Consider the following 27793-nt stretch of genomic DNA (forward strand, 5'->3'; position numbering starts at 1 on the left):
AGTATTGGAGCTTCAGATTCAGCATCAGTCCTTCCAATGAATATTCAGGGTTAATTTCTTTTGGGATTGACTGGTTTGGTCAGTCAAATACAGAGCAGAGAGGCAGAAAGAGTTACAGAGCAGAAAGTCTTGTGACAACAGCAGTGGAGACTGGAGTGATGCTGCCACAAGCCACGGAATGCCAAGAGTCACCAGAAGCTGGAAAAGGCCAGAAAGAATTTTCCCTTAGAACCCTCAGTGGAAGCCTGGCCCTACTGGCACTTTAATTTTGGACTTCTGGCCTCAACTATGAGAGGATGAATTTGTTTTAAGCCACCCAGTTTGTGATAATTTTTATGGCAGCCCTAGGAAGTTAGGACAACACCTAAACCCTTAAATGACCTCTCCCCACTGAGGACTCTGGCCTTGGGCCTCCACTGGAGGTAGTGAGGGTTCTAGATTGAGTTTATAAGTTTCCTGTGCAGCTTTGGCTAAAGTCTGTGACCTACTGGGTCTCAGTATCTCCACAAAAACTTGTTCAAGCATTTTTAAGGCTATAGGGGAGGGTAATGACTCCAAATCCAGGCTCCATCATTTCTCTTCTGGGGAATCAGAAGCAGGTATCGTAAATAGTATTCTGTTTATTTGTCTGCAAACCAGAGTCACTACAGTACTAGCCATGGAGCTTGTTTTATAGATGCTGCTGCTGCTGCTGCTAAGTCACTTCAGTCGTGTCCGACTCTGTGCGATCCCATAGACGGCAGCCCACCAGGCTCCCCCATCCCTGGGATTCTCCAGGCAAGAACACTGGAGTGGGTTGCCATTTCCTTCTCCAATGCATGAAAGTGAAAAGTGAACGTGAAGTCGCTCAGTCATGTCTGACTCTTAGCGACCCCATGGACTGCAGCCTACCAGGCTCCTCTGTCCATGGGATTTTCCAGGCAAGAGTACTGGAGTGGGGTGTCATTGCCTTCTCCCATTTGCGTGGCTATGCTATGCTAAGTCACTTCAGTCGTGTCTGACTCTGTGCGACCCCATAGACAGCAGCCCACCAGGCTCCCCCATCCCTGGGATTCTCCAGGCAAGAACACTGGAGTGGGCTGCCATTTCCTTCTCCAATGCATGAAAGTGAAAAGTGAAAGTGAAGTCGCTCAGTTGTGTCCAACTCTTGGCGACCCCATGGATTGCAGCCTAACAGGCTCCTCCGTCCATGGGATTCTCCAAGCAAGGGTACTGGAGTGGGGTGCCATTGCCTTCTCCAGTTTTATAGATTACAGAAGCAGAGACAATGCAATAGAGGCTTCCCAGGTGGCTCAGTGGTAAAGAATCTGCCTGCCAATGCAGGAGAGGAAGGAGACACAGGTTCTATCCCTGGGTTGGGAAGGTCCCCTGGAGAAGGAAATGACAACCTACTCCAGTATTCTTGCCTGGAGAATCCCATGGACAGAGGAGCCTGGAGGGCTGCGGTCCATGGGGCCACAGAGAGTCGAACATGACTGAGTGACTGAGCACTCACACATACCCCTACAGACAATGCAGTGCTTGACAGACTATTCTATAAGGCTGCAGGGGTGAACTGATTGGCCCTCACTCTCTGTGGGTGCTCTGTTCTGTTCCACCTGTTTCCAAAGAGCAGTGAATGTTTCCACCTCACAAGAGGGAAAAGCATGGGAGAAACTTCCTCTTTTCAGGCAGCTGCGAAGTATCTGATGATGAATTTAGGGAAAAGGACTTTTGTACTGCAAAGGGGGGCCCTGTGCTTGTCCAGCACCATTGGCCATTAGGTGGGACAGTTGGTCCCTTTGGAGAGATGGTTTAGGAACTCCTATGGCCACACAGGTGAGCCATGCTCTCCAACCCTGTCTTTATTCATGTTGTTGTTTTTCAGTTGCTAAGTCATGCTCGATTCTTGGCAACCCCATGGATTGCAGCACACCAGACTTCCCTGTCTTGGCAACCCCATGGATTGCAACATGTCAGACTTCCCTGACCTTCACTGTCTCCCAGAGTTTGCTCAAACTCATGTCCATCGAGTCGGTGATGGACCATCCATCACCATCATCCAACCATCTCAACCTGTCACCCCCTTCTCCTCCTGCCTTCAATCTTTCCCAGCATCAGGGTCTTTTCCAATGAGCTGGCTCTCCGCATCACGTAACCAAGGTATTGGAACTTCAGCATTAGAATCAGTCCTTCTGATGAATATTCAGGTTGATTTCCTTTAGGATTGACTGGTTTGATCTCCGTGCAGTCCAAGGGACCCTCAAGAGTCTTCTCTCTAGCACTGCAATTCAAAAGCATCAATTCTTCAGTGCTCGGCCTTACTTATGGTCCAGCTCTCACATCCATACCTGACTACTGGAAAAACCATAGCTTTAACTATATGGACCTTTGTCAGCAAAATGATGTCTCTACTTTAATGGTGTACAGATGTACACATTTTATCTTTTATAAAATGATGATTGTGTGTGTGTGTGTGTGTGCTCGGTGTCCTAACTGAACAGAATTATCAGCTGCAGTCCTCTGTCAATCTCATCTATTTCTTACTTTAAAGTTTTTTACTACTATGTAAAATTCAAAAGCCTGAGGACCATAGCTCTGGACTCTAGGCTTCTAAGCAATCTTAGTCATGGGCTGATGGTTTTACCCTCAACTTCTGCCCATGCCTTGCACTTCCTGGCTGCCTCTGGGATGCAGGACATGTAGAAACCCACTGCCCAGGGGGTTACAAGCTCACATGCCTGCACAGGGGCCATCAGGTGACATGAATGAGTGAGCAGGCTCACGCCATGTGTCCTGTCTCATTAGGGCAGCCTGACAATTGTCTCTGTGTGACAGCATTGCCTTATCTCCTGATTTGAATGTTTTCTTGAGATGCTTAAAATAAAAGACCACTGTTGTTGAGTTGGAGTTTCCCACATGGCTCAGTGGTAAAGGATCTACCTGCCAATGCAGGAGACACAGGTTTGATCCCTGGGTTGAAAAGATCACCTGGAGAAGAGAATGGCAACCCATCCCAATACACTTGCCTGGGAAATCCCATGGACAGAGGAACCTGGAGGGCTACAGTCCATAGTGTCGTAAAAGAGTCCAACATGATTTTGCAACTAAACAACAATTGTTGAGTTGATTTAAAAAAAAAAAAGCTTAAAAAGCTATTGCAGCCTGATCCTGGCTCAGGGCTGCCTTCCTTTAATCTCTTAATCCAGATTCTCAATTCCTTGCAGTGATGCTCCAGTGACTCCACATGCAGCCACTTGACATCAACCGGTAACAGTCACTTGGGAAGATGTTGTATTTAGGGGGAGCTGTTCTAGCCCAAATGTCCCAGGTGGTGCTAGTGGTAAAGAACCTGCCTGCCAATGCAGGAAACCTGAGAGACACAGGTGTGATCCTCCAGGACTGGGCTTCCTCGTGGCTCAGATGGTAAAGAATCTGCCTGCAATGTGAGAGACCTGGGTTCAATCCCTGGGTTGGGACGATCTCCTGGAGGAGGGCATGGCAACCCACTTCAGTATTCTTGCCTGGAGAATCCCCATGGACAGAGGAGCCTGGAGGGCTACAGTCCATGGGGTTGCAAAGAGTCGGATGCGACTGGGCGGCTAAGCACACACACAGTGGCCCAGGAGGATGTATCTCATGTTGTTTCTCACCCACATGTCCAGATTCTACTCAGGCCTCTTACCTGCAGTACATTTCTCATTCCTCTCCAATGATCCTCCAACTCAAAGATAACTCGTTTATTCCATTAATATGGATGAATACTTATCCTATCTTCCAGACATTCAGCTCTTTATTCTCTGAATTTGTAAAGCCCATACTCAATTCTCAATCATGCATCATCTTCTCCATTGCTTGCTGTTTTTAAGTTTAGGCTCCTCTGTCAGACTATAGCTTTCCAGGTGGCCTAGCGGTAAAGAATCCACCTGTCAATCAATGCAGGAGACAAAGGAGGAGTGGGCTTGATCCCTGGGTTGGGAAGAAGCTCTGGAGGAGGAAATGGCAACTTACTCCAGTATTCTTGCCTGGGGAATCCCATGGACAGAGGAGCCTGGTGGGCTACAGTCCACGGGGTCACAAAGAGTAGGACACGACTGGATGACTGAACACACAGGCATGCCAGATTATAAGCTTCTTGAGGCTGAATGTGTCCCTTTCTTCAGCATTACAGGCAACACAGGTGACAGGAAAGGCTTTATGCTAGATACAAGGTGACAGGAAAAACACAGGCTTTGGAGTAAAACAGAGCTGAGAGGTAAGTTAATTCAGGCTTTCCTTATTCAATAGTACATGAAGTGCCAAGATTTCTGAGGCCTGCTTCCTCGCCTATGAATTGATGATAATGCCACTCACCTCCCCAAGGGAGGTCAGTTATAAGTGTCATGTGTTAAGGGGTGTGCACTGCATCAGAACATAGAAGGTGCTCAATAAGTGCTATCTCCCCCCTGCACACGCATTCTTCGCAGTCTGGGAAATGAGTGAGGGCTCACTGGATTGGGAGATGTGTATGTCTTTGTTTTTAGAAATCTTCCCAGGGTGCCTCTGGGTCTCCCCTGGGCTTTCTTAGTTCTGCTTTCTACCCAGTTTTGACTCAGTTGGGACCAGCCATTTGCAATATGGCACTCCTTCCTTTTTCTTCCTTCCTGCCTTTTTCTCCTTTCTTATTTTTTTTTGTATCTAGCATAAAGCCTTACCAGTTTTGTTTAATGCATGAATTAAAAAGCCATTTAACAACTAAATGTGTGCCTAGTAGCTAACAGTAGCCCTGCCTTAGAAAGTTATCTATTTAGCTGAGCATTTCAGTTGAAAGCAGCAGTTCTCAACCAGAAAATTCTGTTTCCTTCCCTGCCCTCCTCATGGGGACATGTAGCACTGTCTGGAGACATTATTGATTGTCACACTGGGTAAGGATGCTGGCATCTACTGGGCAGAAGGCAGGGACAATGATAACATCCTGCAGTGTGTAGGACAGCCCCCTACACCAAAGAGTTATCTAGGCCTGAATGTCAGTAGTACCGAGGTTGAGAAACCCTGGACGAGTAACTCCTGCTGGAGAGAAGAGGTGACCCCAGAGAAAGATGACTCCAGCTCCTGAGTTCTGCAGCCAGCCTTGAATGTGTCCTTAGACGGCCCCCCTCCTCTGGGCCCTGCTGACTCTCATTTCTCTGCCCTTTGTGAAATAAAAAAACCCATTAAGTCAGTATGTCTTATCGTAATGGCTTCATCAAGCGTGTGTCCACAGCCTCCCACTCCTGGTGGGCTTGTGTATGGTGTTTTTCAAACAAGCTTGTTTTCTCTAGCCACAGAGAAATCAGAGATGACATTTTCTAAAAGTGTCTCTTTGTAAAAATGCCAAGTCTAATCTCAAGGCACAAAGAACTTACAGAAATCAGAATCGACTTGAGGAGTTGTGATCGGCAAAGGTGGATTTAAATGGCAGGCTTTGTGGACTTGTGTTGTTTTTTTGGGGTGGTTGTTGGCCAGTTAATACAGCTCATTGAAAAAAGGACTTCTGGACCTTTTCTCTGGGTCATAATGACCTATTATGGCTTTGAAAATTGCAAATATTACCTTGGTTTTAGAAGCTGCCTGGGCTTCATGCAGTCCGTTGGTGTCCATCTTGTTTACTTGAAGGGTGGGGTGGATGCTAAGAAGAGGCAAATCAATTGATTTTCTCAATTTTCTGTTGAAGAAAACAGTGTCTGCAAGGGACCCTCACTAAAACTCTCTTTTAAAGTTCTCTGGTTTTGTTTAACTGCATTTAAAAGGCTTGCTGTTGCTGCTGTTAAGTCGCTTCAGTCGTGTCCGACTCTGCGTGACCCCATAGACGGCAGCCCACCAGGCTCCCCCGTCCCTGGGATTCTCCAGGCCAGAACACTGGAGTGGGTTGCCATTTCCTTCTCCAATGCATGAAAGTGAAAGTGAAAGTGAAGTCACTCAGTCGTGTCTGACTCTTAGCGATCTCATGGACTGCAGCCTACCAGGCTCCTCCATCCATGGGATTTTCCAGGCAAGAGTACTGGAGTGGGGTGCCATTGCCTTCTCCTTTAAAAGGCTTAGAGGTAAGCAAAAGCTTGGCTTAATAAAATAAATAGGCAGAAACATTGTCAAGTGTAAATTGGAGAAACCTGCAGAGCTCTGGTCCAGGTAATTCCTTGGATATCTAAGGTAGGCACTGATTCAGGGAGAGGAGGGAACATGAATCTGGTCTCTAGGCAATGGTTCCCATTGGAAGGAGAACATCAATGGGTTGGCTACAGACTACATAAAAGGTGGGTGAGGGCAGAAGGAAGGTGACGCTCAGCCAGTCTGCCTCCATCTTCCATTTCTGAGATAGAAGGAGATACACAATAAAGACCAGCTAATTAGTGAGGTGTGAGGAAGTCCCCCATGGAGATGGATTGAAGGCAGCTTTCTGAAACCAGGAAGCACTGAAAAAGAGGACAATTGAAGTTTTCCTGAGAACGGAGAGGAAGTCAAAGGTAAACAGAAATTGCAGGCAGGTGAGCTTAATGTGAAAACAGTGTCTTGACATCTCTGTGAAACTGTGTTGCTGAAGGCAAGGTATATGGATTCTCTGTGGTTCAGTTTTCTCATCCATAAAATGGGCATAGTAATAATTGTGAGAATTCAGAGTTAATATGCATATAGTACTTAAAATAGTGTTTGCATGTAGTAAGGCAGTATGAATGTTAGTTACTACTAGTTTATTTTTCTCTCCTCTTCCAGATCAGAGACACAGCTGACCTTTTTATTCATTTAATATCATGCATTTTACTATTATACATTTTCTTATATTTGAAGTTTGTGAAATACGGCAGTAATTTGACTTTGTATTAATATATAGTTCGTATTAAATATACATCAGGATGTGTAGATTATGCTTGGTAATGAACAATTTTTAATTGTTTAATTTAATTTTTAAATTGTTTAATTTAATTTTTAATTGAACAATGAACAACTGTTTAATACTAACACAAGTCTATATCTTTTATTTGTGTACAGTGAGGATTGTCATTAGTCTACTAGGGCTGCCATAACAAAATAACACAGATTGGGGGGCTTAAACAATAGAAATTTATTTTATCACAGTTCCAGAGACTAGGAGTCCAGACCAAGGTGTGGGTAGAGTTGGTTTCTGCTGAGGTCTTTCTTCCTGACTTGCAGATGGACTTTTCACGCACAGAGAGAGAGAGAGCACTCTCTACTGTCCCTTCTTATAAGGACACCAGTCCTGATCAGAGCCCCACCCTTATGACCCCATTTAGCCTTAATTACCTTCGTAAAGACCTTAAAGGACCTGGTGTCCCAATATAGTCATGTTAGGGCTTCAACACATAAATTTGGGGTGTGGGGAGGTTTAGTCCAGTCCATAACAGGATTGCTGGTGGAGGTGGGCCTCAGTTCATAGTATTTATTTGGAGACCCGGGTTCTCGGGGGCTCAGCCCATGTCCATCTCTCCTACCCCAGCTCTTGCTAAATTCCCCTTGGCTCACTCTGCAGCCCCAGGTGAACTTTTCCCCATGTCTTGAGTTCTTTACCAGCTTCCTTCTTCTCTGTCTGGACTCTTCTTCCATGGCTGGTTCCTTCTCATCCTTTAGACCTTAACTGACCACGCCTTCTAAAGATGGTCCTTTGTCCCAGACAAGTCTCAGCTTTAGGCTCCTACAAGTAAGTGGAAGGGGTAAAATTCACCAACCTGCAGTTCTCTAGCTGTCCTCCCACTTTGCTTGATGGCAGATGGGTACCCCAGGAGGAACAGTTTACTGATAGGGGAGCAGTCCTCCAGAGGTATCTAAAATGTCATAAACCCATTACGCTAGGAACGTGTCCCTCACCCCCAGGTGACCGACAACTTCTGTCGCCACCATTCCTCTTGGTGGCAATCATGGGAAGGCAGCATCGGCTTCCTGTGCCCCCTGGCCCGTGTCTTCTTGTCTGTCTTTTCCAGCCCCACATCCCTTTTCTGTTCCTTTTGGAGGCATAGTGGCTATAGGCCAGGTATACTGGAGGCAGATTATTTGAGTTAAAGCTAGGCCGCTTACCAGCTGTCCTGCTTTGGACAAGTTACTTTACCTCTCTGAACCTGTTTCCTCATCTTTAAAATGGGGATGATAGCAGGACCTGTCTCATGGAGTTGTGAGTATTAAATGATTTGTTATATGTGAGGTTCTTAGAACAGTGCCTGGCCTATGGTAAGCTTTGTGTGTGTGTGTGTGTGTGTGTGTGTGTGTGTGTGTGTTAGTCACTCAGTCATGTCTGGCTGTGTCCCCATGGACTGTAACTCACCAGGTTCCTCTGTCCATGGAATCCTCTAGGCAAGAATACTAGAATGGGTTGCCATTTGCTTCTCCAGGGGACTTTCCCAACCCAGGGATAGAACCTGGGTCTCCTGCATTGCAGGCAGATTCTCTACTGTCTAAGCCACCAGGGAAGCCCCTGGTAAGCTCTAGATTGCATTTATTGTTGCTGCTATGCAGTCCATCCTAAAGGAAATCAGTCCTGAATATTCATTGGAAGGACTGATGTTGAAGCTGAAACTCTAATACTTTGGCCACCTGATGTGAAGAACTGACTCATTTGAAAAGACCTGATGCTGGGAAAGATTGAAGGTGGGAGGAGAAAGGGTTGAGAGAGGATGAGATGGCTGGATGGCAACACTGACTCAATGAACATGAGTTTGAGTAAACTCCAGGAGTTGGTGATGGACAGGGAGGCCTGGCATGTTGCAGTCCATGGGGTCTCAAAGAGTCAGACACGACTGAGTGACTGAACTGATGAAGCACTTTCTTAGCACATATCCAGGTGTAATATTTTGGGGGGCCTGTGGGTTTGAAACTTCTTTTTAAATTAGCAAGCAAGATTAAAACTTATTTTTAATCTCACTTTTCAAGTGAGATCTTAAAGGGACCCAATATAAGAGACAGAGATTGCAAGGACTTCTCTGGTTGTAGTGGGGTAGGTGTCCCAGGAACTCTCTCTCAAAACCCCTCACACTCTTCCTCATCAACGAGAAGATAATGTTTCTCAAGTGTGCCTTGGGGACCAGCAACATCAGAATCTCATGGTTATTAAAAATGCAGAGCCTAGGGTCCCACTCCAAACCTGCTGAATTGGATTTTCCAAGAGGTGGAGCCTGAGAATCTGAATTTCAGTATAGTCTTCAGGTGCTTCTGAAGCACACAGGAACTTCATCCCAGCTTCTAACTATATACTGAAGGTCACATTTGGATGTAGGCTTATTTTCCCCACTACTCTTCTAGGGTAGTGAGTGCAGTCTCTGTGATGCCTCACTGATTGTTCAGTTTCGCCTGGGTAGCAGTGAAAAGGAGGCTGGCATTCTTCTTGGAAAGCTACCCTACAAACTAAGTGTGCCATTATTGGTTGGCATTGGCCCTATACATCCCACGGCCTCTGCCCCACCCTCAAGGTTGGATATTATCAGATCTGGATTAGGGTCTACTGAGCTTCTAAACCCTAAAAAGACGATATTCCCTTCCATCAACCATTCTTAGTGATTCAAAATCAAGAGTGCCATGCCTTAAAGCGGTGGTTCCCACCCTTTTGGCAATAGGGCCTGATTTCATGGAAGACTAATTTTTCCATGGGCTGATGGGCGGGGGTGGGCAAAGGGATGGATGGATGGTTTGGGGGTGATTCAAGTGCATTATATTCATCGTGCCCTTCACTTCTAATCCTATATTGCTGCTGATCTGATAGGAGGTACCTGTCCGTGACCTGGATGTTGGGGACCCGTGTCTTGAAGCGGGTCAAGGGAGACCAGCACATTCTGGATTCTACCATGTGATTACCGTGAGGCCTTTTGAAACAGTCTAAATTGCATTCAAGTCTGCTTTGTCCCCCTTTTGTGTTTGGGTGATGCGCCTGGTTTGCACTTGGTCAGCACTCACCTTGCTGACTTTTGGGCCATCCTGAGACACAGTCTAAACCTCTCTCTCATTCTTCCTGCCTTTTTCACAGGCCTGGATGAAATCCAGTGCTCCCTGCCCATGGAGAACAGGAGGATATTCCTGCACGAGCTGTCGGAGGCCAGCTTCAGCGAGTGCAAGTTCAGCCTCTCACTCACAGACCTGTTTGTCATCATCTTCTCCGGGGTGGCCGTCTCCATTGCTGCCATCATCTCCAGCTTCTTCCTGGCCACCGTGGTGCAGTGCTTCCAGAGGTGTGCCCCCAACAAGGACACCGAGGACGAAGATGAGGATGAGGACGACTGAGCCACCCCCAACCCTTCCTCACTCTCCTGAACCCCAGCAGGTGGCTCCCCTCCGAGAAGAGAGGGAAATGCTGAAAGGGAGGAGAACTGACCATCAGTGACCAGAGGAGCGCATGCTTCAAGCCTGGCCCCTGGGTGCATCTGGTAAGACCTCCGATCTTGGAGTTTAGAATCCACAGAGTGGAGGAGCCAAGGAAGGATTCCCAGAGAAGAGCCTGCCTCGTGGCTTGAGATGTGTGCACTGGGCGAAGACAGCTGAGTCAGGCTTTGGAGCTGACAGCTGAGAACAGCGTAGGGGATGTGAAGACTGGAAGGCCTGACCTGCAAAGATGACTTTGTCCTATCCATTTCTCCTACTTGGACTGGGAGACCAGGCAGCCTCTCCTTCATCCCCAGAGGCAGCAGCCCAGATGGTGGGGACTGGAATTCAAGTCCTGGGAGCAGGACTTCTGTTCCTGAAATAGGCTTTGGCCACCTTGAGATGTTTTGCAGAGAACAACCCATGTCTGGTTAAAGTGGCATTGAGGAAAAAGCTAAGACCTGGACAAAGGGTGTTTGTCATTCTATTTTGGTGAGTGGGTCAGGAAAACTTTGTTGACAGAACTCAAACCCTGATGGTTATCCTGAGATTGCTGTTGTTGTTCAGACACTTGGTCGTGTCCAACTCTTTGTGACCCTGTGGACTGTAGCCCACCAGCCTCCACTGTCTATGGGATTTCCTAGGGAAGAATACTGGAGTGGGTTGTCATATCCTCCTCTGATCCTAAAAGGTAGCAATTCATAAAGGAAGGACAGTTGATTCATACCTTTGCGATCTGCTCAGAGTCTTCCCTCTAAAGTACAGCCAGGTTGTTCCCACTTGCCCTGACACCTCCCCCAACCGTGAGTCCCACCTCCACTGAACATCACCTGTTCATTCTGTGCCAGCACCATTCCAGACTTGTCATCTCCAGAACTTGCAATAAACTTTCCTGGAGGCCAGGATTCCAAAAAGCAGGTTACCTTGGACCAACAAAATGTTAAAAAAAAAAAAACCAACCCTGGGACTTGGCTTCTGAAAAACCTACATCAGTGGCCTTAGGGTGTGTGTGACATTTCTTTGGAGCATAGGCTGTGACAGGCAGTGTTTTCCAGGATGTGGAATGCAGTGCTTTGATTCAGAGATGGTATGAAACGATGTCACACACCCAGCAGGTTGATGCAAGGTGATGGGTGTTAGCATCATTGGATCTTGCTGGGGACTGACACTTAGACAGGGGACTGGTGAGAAGCTCCTGGGATATTTCTGGGAATCATCTCTCCATTGTTTCCCATAATATATTCCTTATGTTTCTTTCTCTGTTGCTCCCCTTGAGTTTATTTTTTCACTTTTAGATTTTACTGACATTTATTTTTTTAAATTGGAGTGTAATTGCTTTACAATGTTGTGTAGTTTTCTGCTGTACAACAACATGAATCAGCTATGTGTATACGTATCACCAACTCGATGGACATGAGTTTGAGCGAGCTCTGGGAGTTGGTGATGCACAGGGACAGCTGGTGTGCTGTAGTCTATGGGGTCGCAAAGAGTCGGACACGACTGAACGGCCGAACTGACTGACTGATACATACAGCCTCTCCCTCTTGAGCTTTCCTCCCACCCGCACCCCCATCCTCCCCCTCTAGGTCATCACAGAGCACTGAGCTGGGCTCCCTGCGCTGTCCAGCTGCTCCCCACTAGCTGTCTGTTTCACACATGGTAGTGTATATATGTCGATGCTACTCTCTCAACGTGGCCCACCCTCTCCTTCCCCCAGTGTCCACAAGTCCATGCTCCACTTCTGCATCTCTATTCCTGCCCTGCAAATAGGCTCATCAGTACCTACGATGGAATATTACTCAGCCATAAAAAGGAATACCATTGGGTCATCTGTAGTGATGTAGATGAATGCAGATTCTGTCATACAGAGTGGAGTAAGTCAGAAAGAGAAAAACAAATACCACGTATTAACGCATGTATATGGAAGCTCCCTTGCATCTTTGCCTCCACAGAGAATTACTGAGTGCTTGCTAAGTGTTCCGGCCCAGGCACTGCGGGTGTGCCTTTCATGATGAAGACAGAGCCCTTGCTGGCTTGGGCCTCATGCTCTTATGGGTGAAACAGAAAACAAACAAGTAAACAAAACAGTAATTGCAGGTAGTGATAAGTGCTGTGAAGGAAATAAATGAGGTCTTATGACAGAGTGACTACTTGGAGACAGTCGAGAGTGGATGATTGGGTGAATTAGCCAGGACTCTCCAGGGAAACAGCACCAATAGGAAATCTATCTGTCTGTCTGTCCATCTGTCTGGATTATAAGGAATTGGCTCAGGCAGTTATAGAAACCAAGAAGGCCCATGGTCTGCAGCCAGTCAGCTGGAGACATGAAAAATGCTTGTGATGTGATTCTAGTCTGAATCCAAAGGCCTGAGAACCAGGAGAGCCAAAGGTTAAGTTCTAGTTTAAGGCAGGAAAATACTCAGATCAAGTGGTCAGGCAGAGGGCGAGGGAGAAGGAGACAGGCAGCGAGAGAGAGGGAGAGAAAGAGAGACAGAAATTCCTCTTTCCTCCACCTTTTTGTTCTATTCAGGCCCTTGATGGATTGGATGCTACCCACCCACTTTGGAGGGGGTGATCTGTTTACTCAGTCTGCAGATTAAAGTACTAATTGCATCCAGAAATACCCTCACAGACACATCAGGAAATAATGTTTAACCAAATATTTGGGTCCCTTATGACCTAGACAAATTGATGCATAAAATCAGCCATCACCCGGGGACCTCAGATTGGGTTGCTTTGAGCACTAAATCCTGCCTCCTCTTCCCACCTCCTTGCCTCTCTCCCTTCATCCCCTCTTTCCTTCTCTTTCACTCTCCGTCCCTACTCTTCTTTCTCTCCTTCATGCTTCAGGAGACTCCTGGTCACCCTTTCAGCCACCAGCATTGTTGGCTCCAGTGGAGGAGACCCCTGGCTCTGAGGGGCTGTCTTCTCAGAGTCTCTGCACAGGTGAAGCAGTGTGCCAGCATCTTAGAGTTAATAGCAACATCTGTGGGCTCCACCCTCAGTGCAGGTAATGCTTCCATTGGGAAAACAATATAGACAAACACACTGGTCATCCTGAACCATTAGATGCTGCTTGAATTCTTGTTGAAAGGCTCCAGCCATCACTTGTACCTTACTGTGGATGAAGGTATCTGGAGACGGTTTTTGATCAAGGGAGAGAACTCCACTGATGTTTGGCCATTGTAGGAAAGATAGAAAAGTTCATGGAGGAGGGGGCTGAGGGCTCAGAGGATGGGAGTTAGAGACACAAAACAGTTTATCACCAGCACCACCCCAGCCTGGCCACAGACTCAGATGAGACTTATGTGGTTTTAGACTTGCTGTCATCACAATCTCCAATCCCCACTCCTGGGAGTATCCTACCAGGGACATAACTGAAGGCCCTGGATCCAACTGTTATTTTTGTTGTTGTTTAGTTGTTTTTTCCAACTCTTTGCAACCCCAGGAGGGGTAGCCCACCAGGCTTCTTGGCTCATGGGACTTTTTCCCCAGGCAAGAATACTGGAGTGGGTTGCCATTTCCTTCTCCAGGGGGTCTTCCTGACCCAGGGATTGAACCTGCACCTCCTGCATTGGCAGGTGGATTCTTTACCACTGTGCAATCTTGGTAGCCCAATCCAACTGGACCTCTACCAAAGTCATAGTGTTTTTCTCCCAGAATCCTAGGGAGGTGGTGCTCCCAAGCTGTGGAAACAGAATTACACCCTCGTTGTAATAGGTACTGGTAGATGAGTTCCCTCTTAATGAGTCTACTTTATTCCTTCATTCCACCTCCAGTGGTTCATTGTGGTCAGCAGACTCAGTTGTTTGCTCAAATACGAAAGCCCTGCAGAGTACAGAAGCCGGGGGTCATATACTGAATGAACAGGTGAGTGGGGGAGAGCTCCCTGGCTTTCTGGGTATCCATCAACCATCATTTCTGCCAACTGCAACCCAGAGTTTTGGAAAGAATATGATTCTAGAGAAGAAGAAGAATTTTAAAGTATGCCTGTTGAAGCAGTCATTTCCTGGATATAAAGTTCCCTTTAAGCACTGGGGACACCATGGGGGACCTAGGAACGTCTGTGGTCAAACCCAGGGAAATACACTGACCAGGAGCTTAGCGCAACTAGGGAAACACCTTTTGAGAAGTGACATTGCACAAACGGTAGGCGATGATTTAGTGCTCCCTGACTCGCTGTTATGTCTCAAGATATTATTAGCAATAGTGATAATTCTGCATACCAGTTGAGGGCCTCCTCTGCACCAGGAATGTCCCTCTCCCAAGTCTCCACAAGTGTCATTTGGGTCTCAAATGCTACCTCCTCAGAGTCACTTTCAACACACTGTCAACTACAAAGTGGCCCTTGCCATCTACCTCTACAAGGATTAAATCACGTGCTACCACAGCTGCTGATTTTCAATACCTCCTGAAAGGAGCTCAGGATGGAGAGCAGAAATGAGGCACTCTGCTCTGGGAAAAACTGGCAGAAGAGTTTTTTGGATAGATATTTTCAGGAGCTGATTCTATGAGCTCAGTTATTGTATCTCCTCATGTCTAGAAAAGCACTAAAATTCTTCATGGTGATGACTGCTCCTCACGACTGGAAGAAAACTTCTGCAAAAAAAATATGTGCTTCATTGCATGAACTCCCTCTTCACCAAAATCACATATATACTGACCTTTTTGGAGCAGTTTCTCAGGGCTATGTGGATGCTGTCTCCTGGGCTATAGTCCTCGTTTTGCTCCCAAGTAAAACTTGACTCACAATACTCATGTTGTGCATTTTTTTAAGTTGACAATATTACCCTGTATTATATTTTGCACAGCACATACTATGGTCTGAAATTATCCCACGTATTTATGTACATGTTTATTGTCTACCTTTCTGGACTAAAGCATGAGCTCCCCAAGGGCAGGAACTCAAGCTCTTTTGTGTCTCCAGCATTTGAACAGAACCAATATGCATATGGGGTGAAAGTGCAAACAATTGAATTCCAGGCACCATGAACTATAAACTTTACAAACTTGAGTGCTACCAAAACACCTTGCAACTCCAGGAGTGAGCTGCTTATGGTTGTTCAGTTGCTAAGTCATGTCTGACTCTTTGCAATCCCATGGACTGCAGCACACCAGGCTCCTCTGTCCTCCACTGCTTCCACAGTTTGCTCAAATTCATGTCCACTGAGTTGGTGATACAATCTAGCCATCTCATCCTCTGCCACCCGCTTCTCCTCCTCCCTTCAATCTTTCCCAGCCTCAGGGTCTTTTTCAATGAGTTGGCTTTTCACATCAGGTGGCCAAAGTATTGGAGCTTCAGCTATAGCATCAGTCCTTCCAATGAATATTCAGGATTGATTTCCTTTCAGATTGACTGTTTTGACCTCCTTACAGTCTAGGGACTCAAAAGTCTTCTCTAGCACCAGAATCCAAAAGCATCAATTCTTTGGCACTCAGCCGTCTTTATGGTCCAACTCTCACATCTGTACAAGACTAATTGAAAAAAGATGTACCTTATAAAAGTTGAGAGTTATGTTTTATTCAGTGGGGGTTTTTAGGACTTCAAGCTTGGTAGGCAGCATCTCAAGTAACCCTGAGAACTGCTCCAAGGAAGTGAGGGGGTGATCCAGATTATATAGGAGTTTTGTAACAAAGAGCAAGTAGTCTGAATGTTAAATGATTGTTTTAATTAAAGAAAGCCAGGTATCTCAAGTTAAGGAGTTTAGCGCTGTTCTATCTATGGGAAGATACAAGAGTCTGGGCTCACTGAAATCATTCCTTTGATATGAGTTCTCTTGGGGCTCACCAGCTCACCATTGGCTGTGGCTGCAATCAGTGATGACTGTGATGTCCTTTGTTTACTGATATGGCAGGAAATATTCCATTTCTCAATTTCATAGATGAGGAAACCGAGGCTCAGAGAAGGTGGTAAATTATAGGACACAACAGAGCCAGGACAGATTTGTGGCTATTGGACTCCAAAGCTATGCTCTTGGTTAAAAGTTTATGTGTATTGAGAGCATTCTCTGGGCCAGATGCTGGACTAAGACCTTTGTGCAAGTCACCCCTGTAAGGCAGTATATTCATCAGGGTTCTCCAAAGAAACAGAACCAATAGAATGCATACACACACACACACACACACACACACACACACACACTATGAACAGATTTATTTTAAGGAATTGGCTTGTGTGATTGTGGAGGCTAAGAAGTTCACATCTGCAGAAGGCTGGAGATCCAGGGAAGAGCTAGTGTATCAGTTCAAGTTTGGTGTCATCTGCTGCACATCCCCTCTTACTTGGGGGTGGTTAGTCTTTTGTTCTATTAAGGCCTTCAACTTATATGACGAGGCCCACCCACATTATGGTGGGCTCTGCTTTCCTCAAAGTCCACTGATTGAAATGTTAATTTCATCTAAAAACACTCTCATAGAAACATCCAGAATAATGTTTGACCTCACATCTGGGAACCAGGGCCCAGCCAACTTGACACATCAAATAAATCATCATAGTTGGGTACCATTGTCATTTCTCCTTTGTGGATTCATTGCCTCCATGTGGTCATTGAGAGATCGGATTTGGTCCTGTGAATAAATTACCCAGTTGGACATAGTTGATAAGTGATGGAGTAGGATTTGGCAAAGGATGCTGTGACCACTGCATACCCTCTCTCTACCCAACTGCATTCTTGTCTCAGGTCAGCAGGAGCTGGCCTGGCAGGGACAGCACAGAGTGGCACATTTCTAGAGGCTGTATGCTGTACTTCAGGAAAAGCAGCCTGCATTTTCTGGGTGCACCCAGGATGAGTTTATTTTGAGCTTCAAATTCAACATCACAGACCCATTTGTGAGAGTCAAAACCACCAAAATATCTTGTCTTGCCACCTTGCTCTCCTTAAGATCTAATGACCAGAGGATTCCAGCAACATCACAAATGATTTCATCTTATTGTAAAGATAGTGGATACCACAAGTATAGGACTTCCCTGCTGACTCAGCAGTAAAGAATCCACCTGCCAATGCAGGAGAGGCAGTTTCAATCCCTGCATTGCGAAGATTCCCTGGAGAAGGAAATGCCAACCACTCCAGTATTCTTGCCTGGTAAATCCCATGGACAGAGGAGCCAGGACATACATACATCCACCCAGAACCAGTGCCCTCATCTAGCATATTCTCAAGACACCAGAATTCCCTGGACAAATGACTCCAAGCTTGAGGGCAGGGGTGGGGGGAAGGGGGGCGGTGGATCCTTCCAAGCATTCCTCCTACAGGGTGGACTGAAGGCCAGGCAGTGGATGTTGGCAGGGCATGTGAACAGAGGCTGGCTGTTCAGGCTGGGGCATCCAGTATAGGTATACAAGACCTAGGAGGTCAAGATGGAGCAGGGGCTGGGAAGAAAAAGGGAGAGGTCTTAGATGGCTCAGCTCTCCCCACATTCCCATATTCGGATGGAGTAGGATTTGGGAGCAGGTGCTCTGATCAACAGAGAAGGCAATGGCAACCCACTCTAGCACTCTTGCCTGGGGAATCCCAGGGACAGAGGAGCCTAGTGGGCTGCCGTCTATGGGGTCGCACAGAGTCAGACACGACTGAAGCGACTTAGCAGCAGCAGCAGCAGCTCTGACCAAATTTCCAAGAATTCAAGAATCATCATTTAAACACCTTCCAAGTCATTAAGAAGGTATTTTTGTCAAGATAGCTGGGTGGAATGTTGCCTTAGCAGTTTATCTTTCTTTATGACTTATGAATGTGTAGGTATGGGTGTGTGGAGCATATTTGTATTCTTGTCCAGGCTTCACAGATGTTACAGGTAAGCCTGGGTACCACAGCAGAGACAGAAGGGCAGACACTCACCCTGGCCATGGCCCTAGGACTGGACACTGCTTCTTCCCAAGGGCTTCCCAGGTGGCATTAGTGGTAAAGAATCTGCCTGCCGATGCAGGAGACGCAAGAGATGTGGGTTCTATCCCTGAGTCGGGAAGATCCCCTGGAGTAGGAAATGGCAACCCACACCAGTATTCTTGCCTGGAAAATTCCATGGACAGTGGAGCCTGGCAGGCTAGAGTCCATGGGGTCACAAAGAGTTGGACACAACTGAGCGACTGAGCACACATGCTGTTTCTTCCTTATTCGGCTGGTCCACAGGAGCCTTTATACAGAAAGGCTAAAAAGGGCACACACACTGATTGCTATCACCAGTGATGGAGAGGTTTGCGTTGAATATTCATGTTTTCCCTTCCCTTCTCCATTGCTTCCCCTCTTCCTCTTCATCCTGAACCTCCCCCTCTGCTTCCCCTCCTCCTCTTCTTTCTCTTCTCCACACCAGTGTTATAGGCCTAAACTTTAGGTATGTCAGTGGCTGGAGGTAGATGGTTTTTCCACCTTTATTACATTTAACTGGACCCCAGAACACATCAAGACTCTGTTACCTTAACATCCCACCACCACCAACTGGCCAACCTCAGACCCTGAGCCTTGGGCCTCTGCCATTAAATTTTTTTAAGTGATCTCTAGTGGCCTTGAAGATTAGTGATTTATTATTTGCAAATGGTCTGTTCTCACTGAAACTGCCCCAAAGCAGACATCTGTGCATTTTATCTTTTGGCAACCAACAAGGTAGCCTTATTCTTTAAGACTCCAAGCTAATAAACACACATCCAAACTTTACATTGTTTTCCATATCAAATAATTTTTAGAAATAAAAATAAACAGGGTTCTCTGCTGTTTGCAAACGTGATCTGTTTTCTGAAAACATACCTTTCCAGGGAGTAAATGAGTCATTATATTTTGGCCTTGGGAAAAATACAATGTGCTTTTCTGGTGAAACCTCACTCCCATGCACAGGGCTGTTAGTTATGAGCTCAGCTGTTCTCTGGAGCCTTTGGTGCCTGAGTTGGGAGTGTTTTTCCCAGTACAGACCCACCATCCCTATCCAAGCCTTTGATTATGTATTCATAATTGGAATGAAGCAATCAGATATCAGTCAGCCTCAAAAGGAGCCCTTAGGGGTGGAGGGTCAGCCTTCAGTGGAGCGAAGGCCTGTGCCCATAGCTCATGCCTTGGGCTGTGCCAGGGACCCTCTGGGAGCCTCAAGTCCTAGAGAAACACTGACTTGTTGGCAGAATTGATGAGAAAGAACACAATGAAACAATGGGAGGGATGCCCCACCCCGACCAAAGGTTGGTCCCTTCCCTCCTTCTCCAGAATCCTTGGGCATCCGTAGAAAAGGGTGCCATTTCAAGAGATCAAGACCAGAGATCAAGACCAGAGCTTGAATCCCAGCATCAGATAACAGGCCCCAAGAGGCAGCAGTCTGACAGTCTGAGCAGTCTGAGCCAGCGGGTAATCATAGGAGCTCAGTTCTCATTTCTACATGTTGTAATCAGTGCCCAGCCCCACTGCCAGTGGCCTATCAAACCCAGCTGCATCTGGGGCTCGAGTCTGCATAAATGTCAGAGGCCAGTTTTGCATGCATATCTCTGGGGTCCACTCATCAGGAATACAAATGAGGCCACATCAATACTCAGACTATGTTGTTCTGGTAGATCCTGCCTGCCTGATGGCAGCAATGATACCCCACCCCTGCTCTATAGACACTACATATTTATGGGAATGGGGAGTCTCTCTCAGGCTTGAAATCCAGCATGAACTTGCTTCCAGCAAGCATCCGTCATTTCTGCTGAGGGTTCATGCTTGCCCTGGGTAGCATGGCCTCCACCAGCCATACCGTGGCTCCTTGGGGACCCCTCTGTCAACTTAAAAAATAGTCACAATCTAAAAGTTTGAGAGTTATGTTTTATTTGGTAGGAATTTTAGGACTTCTTGTCTGGGAGGCAACATCTCAAGTAGCTCTGAGAGAACTACTCCAAAGAGGCAAGGGGAGGAGTCAGATTATATAGAAATTTCGCAACAAAGGGGAGGTAGTCTGAACATCAAAGGGAAAGTCATTCAGTCATGCCCGATTCTTTGTGATCCCATGGACTACACAGTCTATGAAATTCTCCAGGCCAGGATACTGGAGTGGGTAGCCTATTCCTTCTCCAGAGGATCTTCCCAACCCAGGAATTGAACTGGGGTCTTCTGCATTGCAAGCAGATTCTTTACCAACTGAGCTATCAGGGAAACCTGTTGAAGGTCAAAAGGTGATTATTAATTAAAGAAAACCAAATATCTCAAGTTAAGGAATTTAGGGCGTTTCTATGCATGGGAAAATGCAAGAGTCTGGGCCCACTGAAATCATTCCCTTCATATCCATCTCAGCTAAGGGGACAGTATCCTGGTTTTTCACATTCTTAGCTCCTTGGGGCTCAGAGTAGGGAATGGCTGTAATCTGATGTCTGCTAGGGTGCAGGTATTCTCCTTTCTGAGTGCCCCTAGGGCTCACTGGTTCACACTGAAGGGCTGTGATAGCTGATGGGGACTATGACATCCTTTGTTTACTGATATCACAGGAAATACTTCACTTTTCACCTCCCCACACCATCTCTGCCCTGTCCAGGTGTATGATCTCAGACTGCCATTCCCTCATTTACATCCGTGGGGTGTTTCCCACAGATGTGGGGACAACCCCCCTCCATAGGATTAGGTTAGATTAGACCCTAGGCCAGGCTTAGAACCAGACCCCCTAAGAACTTCCCAATTTCCCCACCTCTCTGGCTTCCTCCCTCAGGTTTTCACTCCAGTTTATCAACAAGAACAAATAGATTCCCTGGGCAGGGCTGCCCCTACCTGCAGCCATGGCCATTAGCTAGCTTCTGAGCCAGAGGTAGCTAGGGTGGGACGTGGATACAGACATCCTTCCTAATTTATGGGGGAGGCTGCAGGTTCTGCTGAGACTAGGGGGAGCCCTGGACTCTCCATACCCTGAGAGCCACTTGGGAAGGCAAGAAATGCAGAGATATCCCTACCAGGGGACTCTGAGTTGGCACTATGGAATTCTCTGTCCCCAGAGATGCTCCATACAAAGTCAGAGCCAGTGGGTCACCTTCACTAAGCACCGATCTTTGACCAGTTTGGCAGACGGGAGACCTCAATTGTAGCACGAACAGGGGAAAACGCACACTCTCCCATCTGAAGAGGTTCACACCATGTAGTCTACCTTAAGGGAGTCCAAGAGAGGGAGTAGGCAGGAGCAGGCTGGGGTTCATGCCAGCTTATTGCACTTGACCTACAACCACTGATATGGTCCTAACAGAGTATTTGGAAGAAGTATTGTTGGAGCACTGAAATAGCAGAGTAATAAAACTTACTGGTTTATGAGTATCAGGGTGTTCACACTTCGCCTGAGTACTGGGAGGGTAACCAGCAGGCCCTCAAATTGTATGATGCTGCAGTGAGTGGTCCCGGAGTTTGCTGACTGCTCCCCTACCCAGCACCGTCCTCATCACTCACTCCTTTCAGCCCCTGGGCACCCCTTCAATCAAGGGCTCTCCCCTCAGCCCAAAATGCTCTTCCTCTAGACCTCTGCTTCTCCTTGGCATTTAAGCCTCATCTCAAAGGTCACTGTCTCACAAAGGTCTTTCTGCCTATCCCAGCTGAAGAAAACCTCATCTGTCACCCTCTAATGCCTTGTCACCCTTGAGAAAAGCAATATTTCCTGCCATATCAGTAAATAAAGGATGTCAAAATCATCATCAGTTGAACCAGTGAGCCCTGAGGGCACTCAGGGAGGAAAAGAATACTTGGTATCTTGCAGCCATTCCCTGCAGCCTAAGGTGAGCCCTGAGGAAACTTGTGATGTGAAAATGCAGGATACTGGTGCCAGATAACTGTGGGGTGTATCAAAGGAACAGTTAGTCGGTGAGTTTAGACTCTTGCATCTTCCTATACATAGTTCAGTTCAGTTGCTCAGTCATGTCCGACTCTCTGCGACCCCATGGACTGCAGCAGGCCAGGCTTCCCTGTTCATCACCAACTCCCAGAGCTTACTCAAACTCATGTCCATCGAGTCAGTGATGCTAACCAATTATCTCATTCTCTGTCATCCCCTTCTCCTCCTGCCTTCAGTCTTTCCCAGCACCAGGGCCTTTTCCAATGAGTCAGTTCTTCGCACCCATCCTTCTTATCCATCTTCTTCACAGATATTTATCAGATTTCTGCCAAGCCCTGGGCCTACAAGGCAAGCAAGGACCTTGCTCTTGCCATTAACAATTCAGAGAGGAGGAAAGGGTACACAAGCAAACAAACAAAACCGAGAAGCCCACACATGACTGCTGTGAAGAGAATGAAACAGGGTGTAGCCTTAAAAAATATTCACAACCTCCAAGTTGAGAATGATGTTTTATTTGATGGGGATTTTTAGGACTTCCAGCCTGGGAAGCTGCATCTCAAGTAACCCTGAGAGAATTGCTCCAAAGAGGCAGGGGGAGCAGCCAGGCTGTATAGAAGCTTTGCAACAACTGTAGTCTGAATATCAAAAGATTATGGTCCTAACAGAGTATTTGGAAGAAATATTGTTGGAGCATTGAAATAGCAGAGCTTCCAAGCCCCTCAAGCTACCATCTGACTCATTGTCAACCCCCACTCCTCTCTAGTTCTAGGTAAAAAGTAAATGAAAACCAGATATCTCAAGTTAAGGAATTTAGTACTTTTTCATATAGGACATGGACTGCTTCCCAGGCTGGAAGTCCTAACAATCCCCATAAATAAAACACAATCCTCAACTCGGAGGTTGTGAATTTTTTTAAGGCTACACCCTGTTTGATTCTCTTCACAGCAATCATGTGTGGGCTCCTTGGGTTTTGTTTGCTTGCTTGTGTACCCTTTCCTCCTCCCTGAATTGTTAATGGCAAGAGCAAGGTCCTTGCTTGCCTTGTAGGCCCAGGGCTTGGCAGAACTCTGATAAATATCTGTGAAGTAGATGGATAAGGTGGGTGGGTGGATGGATAGATAAATGGGTGGGTGAATGGATGGGTGAGTAAATGAGGAGATGGATGGAGGAGTGGGTGGATTGATGAATGGATGGATGGATAGATGAATGGATGGAAAAATTTCCACCCTTTCAAAGACTTGAAAGCCACACATAATGTGTGAAGAATATAATCAAGGAAGGATTCGTAAGATATACTGACTACATTAACAGAAAGTGTTTCTTCACCTTGCAGAGGGCACAGTTCTGAGCCTTGGGCTGCAGTAATGTTAGGAGCCACCTGTGGTGTTTCCTTCTTTAGCAGTTGCCCATCTTTGTTGCAGCTTGGAGCCTTCCCCTCTGCTCTTTGTGGGCTGCTGATTACGGATGCAAACCCCCAGACCTTGCACCCTGCCTTTCATCTGAGAGCCAGGAGAACAAGCCCTCCTTGAATCACCATGTCCTGTGGGTGGGGGCAGCGACTGACTCTTTTTCACTTTGGGTCCTCCTCCCTCGTGTTCTCCTCTCCTTGGCATAGCTAGCCTTGGCATTGGCAGCTTGGTATTGAAAGATTTCCTTTCATGACCATCTGACCCTAATTACTTCCATTAATTACTTGGACAGATTCCCCTGCAAAAAAGCCTTAAACCCAGGGGTGGAGGGGGAAGGGGATGCTCTTCACCTGTCCTTGTCCACCACCTGCCTCTGGAGGGAGCTGGCTATGTGGCATTCAGGTTATTTAATTTTCTGGAGATTTGCTCTCAATGGAGGTCAGTCTGTCACTCTGATCAGAGTTCCCTCTAAGAGCTTTTTCTCTCACTAATCCTGCATCTTCTAAAGTGCTTGATTGCTTGTTGGAGGGAAACAAGTGTGAAGGGAGGGGAGAGCTGATGCAATGTGCAATTAACTGGCTCAGTGATTTCTGGTCCCCATTCTTACTTCCATGTCCAGGGAAAGGCCAGGTTGGGACAGAAGTCCAAGTGGGGCATTAAAAGCCTGCCGCTTCCAAGCCCCTCAAGCCACTATCTGACTCATTGTCAACCCCCACTCCTCCCTAGTTCTAGGGAGAGTGTAACAAGCTCCCAGGTTGCCTGGCTTTGTACTTTCCCCTTATTTGCCTCCATTTGTTCTGCTCAAATCCTCCTTGTCTTAGATGCTTCTTACTTAAGGTTCACTCACTCATTTATTTATTCAACATTTGTTAAATGTATCCCCTGGGCCAAGCACTGGACATATAATAACACAGGACAAACAGGTTCTCATCACCAGCAGTTTTCCATCAGAGAAAAGAAGTCAAACAAGTGATGGACAATAATGTGATGACTTATGCTGGGGAATGCTGGTGCCTGGGAGCCCCAGAGCAGGGCCAGTTCAGGGTGAGCAGTCAGGAAAAGGTCCTGTCAGCTACAAATTGGCACTTGCCATGGGCTTCCCTGGTGGCTCAGTTGGTAAAGAATCCGCCCGCAATGCAGGAGACCTGGGTTCGATCCCTGGGTTGGGAAGATCCCCTGGAGAAGGGAATGGCTACCCACTCCAGTGTTCTGGCCTGGAGAATTCCATGGACTGGGTCTGCAAAGAGTCAGACATGACTAACTTTCACTTTTTATCTGCCTTCACAAAGATCAAATCTTGTGCTGCTGCAGCTTCTGACTCACAACCTCTCTGAAAGGAGTTCAGAGTGGAGAACAGAAATTCGGTGCTGGTTGGGTCTGACTGGGTCTTCAGATAGTTAGATATTTTCAGGAGCTGACTTTATGAGCCCAATTCTTGTATCTCCTCATATCTAGAAAAGCACTAAAATCCTTCATGGTGATGACTCCTCCTTGTGACTAGCAAAAACCTTCTGCAAAAAATATGTATGTGCTCAAGTTAATGTATTCTCCTTTCATCAAAATCACATGTATACTGACCTCCCTCACCCCTCTTTGGGAGCAGTTTCTGAGAGCTATCTGAGGTGCTGTCTCCTGGGCTGCAGTCCTCATTTTGCCCCAAATAAAACTGATCTTGCGACTTTCACATTGTACTTTTTTTTTTTAAGTCAACAGGCCCCTGGTGAGAACTAAAGACTCTGTCCAAACCCCTGCAACTGGGAGAGGACCAAACCCTAGCAGGGTTTCTAGGAGCTTAAGGCCTTGTCCTTAGGAAGATCCCAATCCCCATCAAATGCCTGCCTGGACACCTCCAGGCTGCCAAGAGAATTCACTGCTGTTCTAGCATTGACCCAAACTTCTGTTTCTTAGTGATCTATTAAAAAGTACTTAGCATTGTGAATCCTTCCTCTGTCCCCTTGAGATATAGACATATCTCCTACATCTCAGGGGTGTCTTCTTTGGACCTGAAGACCATCCCCTTGAGAAGTCATGATCAGGAAGATAGGCCTCCTATCCCTTCTCTTCTCTCCCAGTCTCTGTGGGAGAATGAAACCCTGACCTCCACATGCTGTCCTAACTGCATGGGCACTGACCAACCCACTGACCCATTGTGACTCTTTGCTTCTCTGACTGTACTGAGCCCCTGCACCACCCACCCCACCCCAGCTGCTCCTTCAATCCACCTGTAACATGCCCCACCACCTCTGCACAATGGAAATGGAGCTCTGCCCTTTGCTCACTGTCGGTAGTGACTGAATAAAATCTGTTTTCACCATTTTCACTCACTTCCACTTCCAGTGTGTTTATCACTGACACTGTCGGTAGTGACTGAATAAAATCTGTTTTCACCATTTTCACTCACTTCCACTTCCAATGTGTTTATCACTGACACTGTTGGAGGGACATTTTATCTGAAGCTGGAAAGTTGAGCAGTAGTTAGCCAGGCTAAGTGTGCGGGTCTGGGACCAGGAGGTAGGTAGTGGGTGGGGGAGGGATAAAGCACAGAATAAAGGAGAAACCAAAAGAGCATTGAGAGACTGGAGGTGGAAAGCGACAGGAGGTCTTTGGTTCTTGCCAGCACACAGCCACCCAAGCCCTTTGTGGACACACCCTAGCCATCCATCCATGGTGAGAGACTTAGACACTGGCTGAAGTTCCTTCTACATCCATCCAGCTTTCTTCCCTCTGCCCAGCCAGCTCTTCCCAGGTGGTGCTCAGCCTGCTCTGTCAAATCCCCGATGGGCTGGTTCAGGGCTGCCCAGTCCTCTCTGGGGACCAAGAGGATGCTGCTGCCTCCTGGCTTCTTTCCCCTCACCCCATTAAAAAGATCACAAGAGCCTTCTCTGGTGGTCCAGTGGCTAAGACTCCAGCTCCCAAAGCAGGGGCTCTCATTGGATCCCTGGTCAGGGAACTTAATCCCACATGCTGCAACTCAGAGTTCGCATGCCCCAACTGTGGTAAAAGATCATGCATGACATAGAACGATAGAAGATCTCAAGTGCGACTAAGACCCAGTGCAGCCAAATAAATATTCTTAAAAAAAACTCTGAAAAAAATCAAGATATAATTCACATATCATGAAGTCTAGCTTTACAAAGTGCACAGTGATTTTAGTATATTTACAAGGTGGTACAACCATAGCTGGGGTTTCCCTGGTGGTTCAGTGGTGAAGAATCCACCTGCAATGCAAGAGATTCAAGAGACTCAGGTTCCATCCCTGGGTTGGGAAGATCCCCTTGAGAAGGGCATGGCAACCTACTCCAGTATTCCTGCCTGGAGAATCTCCATGGACTGAGGAGCCTGGCGGGCTACAGTCCACAGGGTCGCAAAGAGTCAGACACCACTGAAGCGACTGAGCATGGACGCACAACCATCACTACTGTCTAACTGCAGAACATTTCATCATCGGGAAGAGAAACCCCACACCTGTCAGCAATCACTTCTCATTTCCCCTTCCCCCGGCCCCTGCAACTTTAATCTGCTTTCTGGGTCTGAGGAATTGCCTTGTCTGACACTTCATATATGTGAAATCATACAACATGTGGCCTTTGGTGTCTGGCTTCTTTTGCTTAGCAAAATGCTTTCAAGTTTCATCTGTATTGTTGGTCTCCAACATTTTCTGGCACCTGGGGCCAGTTTAATGGAAGACAATTTTCCATGGACTGGAATTGGGAGGTGGTTTTGGTTTCACCCACTGCTCATCTCCTGCTGTGCACTTTTGTTCCTAACAGGCCATGAACCCATACTGGTCCATGGCCTGGGGATTGGGGAGCCCTGATTCATGTGGTGTCATGGATCAGTTTCAGTATTTCCTGTTCATGGCTAATATTCCATTGTGTGGGCATACCAAATTTTGTTTATCTATTCATCTGTTGATGGACATCTGGGCTGTTTCTGCTTTGTGAGTAATGCTGCTATGAACATTCACGTATGTATGGCTTCTTATGTGCATGTGTGCTAAGTTGCTTTAGTGTTCAACTCTTTGTGACCCTAGTCCACCAGGGTCTTTGGACCATAGTCCACTAGGCTCCTCTGTCCTTGGTATTCTCCAGGCAGGAATACTGGAGTGGGTGCCATGCCCTCCTCCGGGGAACCTTCACAACCCAGGGATCAAACCTGAGTTTCTTATCTCCTGGATTGGCAGGTGGATTCTTTACCATTAGTGCCACCCGGAAAACCCATGGCTTTTTATGGACATATATTTTCGATTCTTTGGGGTAGAGATACGGAAGTAGAATTGCTAGATCACCTGGTAACTCAGCTTAACTTTTCGAGGAACTGCCAGACTGTTTTCCAAAGCA

The 27793-nt window shown here is 46.8% G+C and overlaps 1 protein-coding gene across 1 annotated transcript in view; it reads left to right on the plus strand.

Annotated features, from left to right (window-relative positions):
* LRRC38 (leucine rich repeat containing 38) overlaps positions 1-15987 on the plus strand; it is a 40695-nt gene extending 24708 nt beyond the window's left edge. Inside the window, exon 2 of the mRNA XM_019975962.2 lies at positions 9962-15987. Within this exon, the coding sequence (XP_019831521.2) occupies positions 9962-10215 (254 nt within the window). The 3' untranslated portion in view covers positions 10216-15987. The remainder of the gene's footprint in view (positions 1-9961) is intronic.
* The last annotated feature ends 11806 nt before the right edge of the window (positions 15988-27793 follow it).

Source organism: Bos indicus, chromosome 16 (genome assembly GCF_029378745.1).
Source record: "Bos indicus isolate NIAB-ARS_2022 breed Sahiwal x Tharparkar chromosome 16, NIAB-ARS_B.indTharparkar_mat_pri_1.0, whole genome shotgun sequence".
NCBI classification, from domain to species: Eukaryota; Metazoa; Chordata; class Mammalia; order Artiodactyla; family Bovidae; genus Bos; species Bos indicus.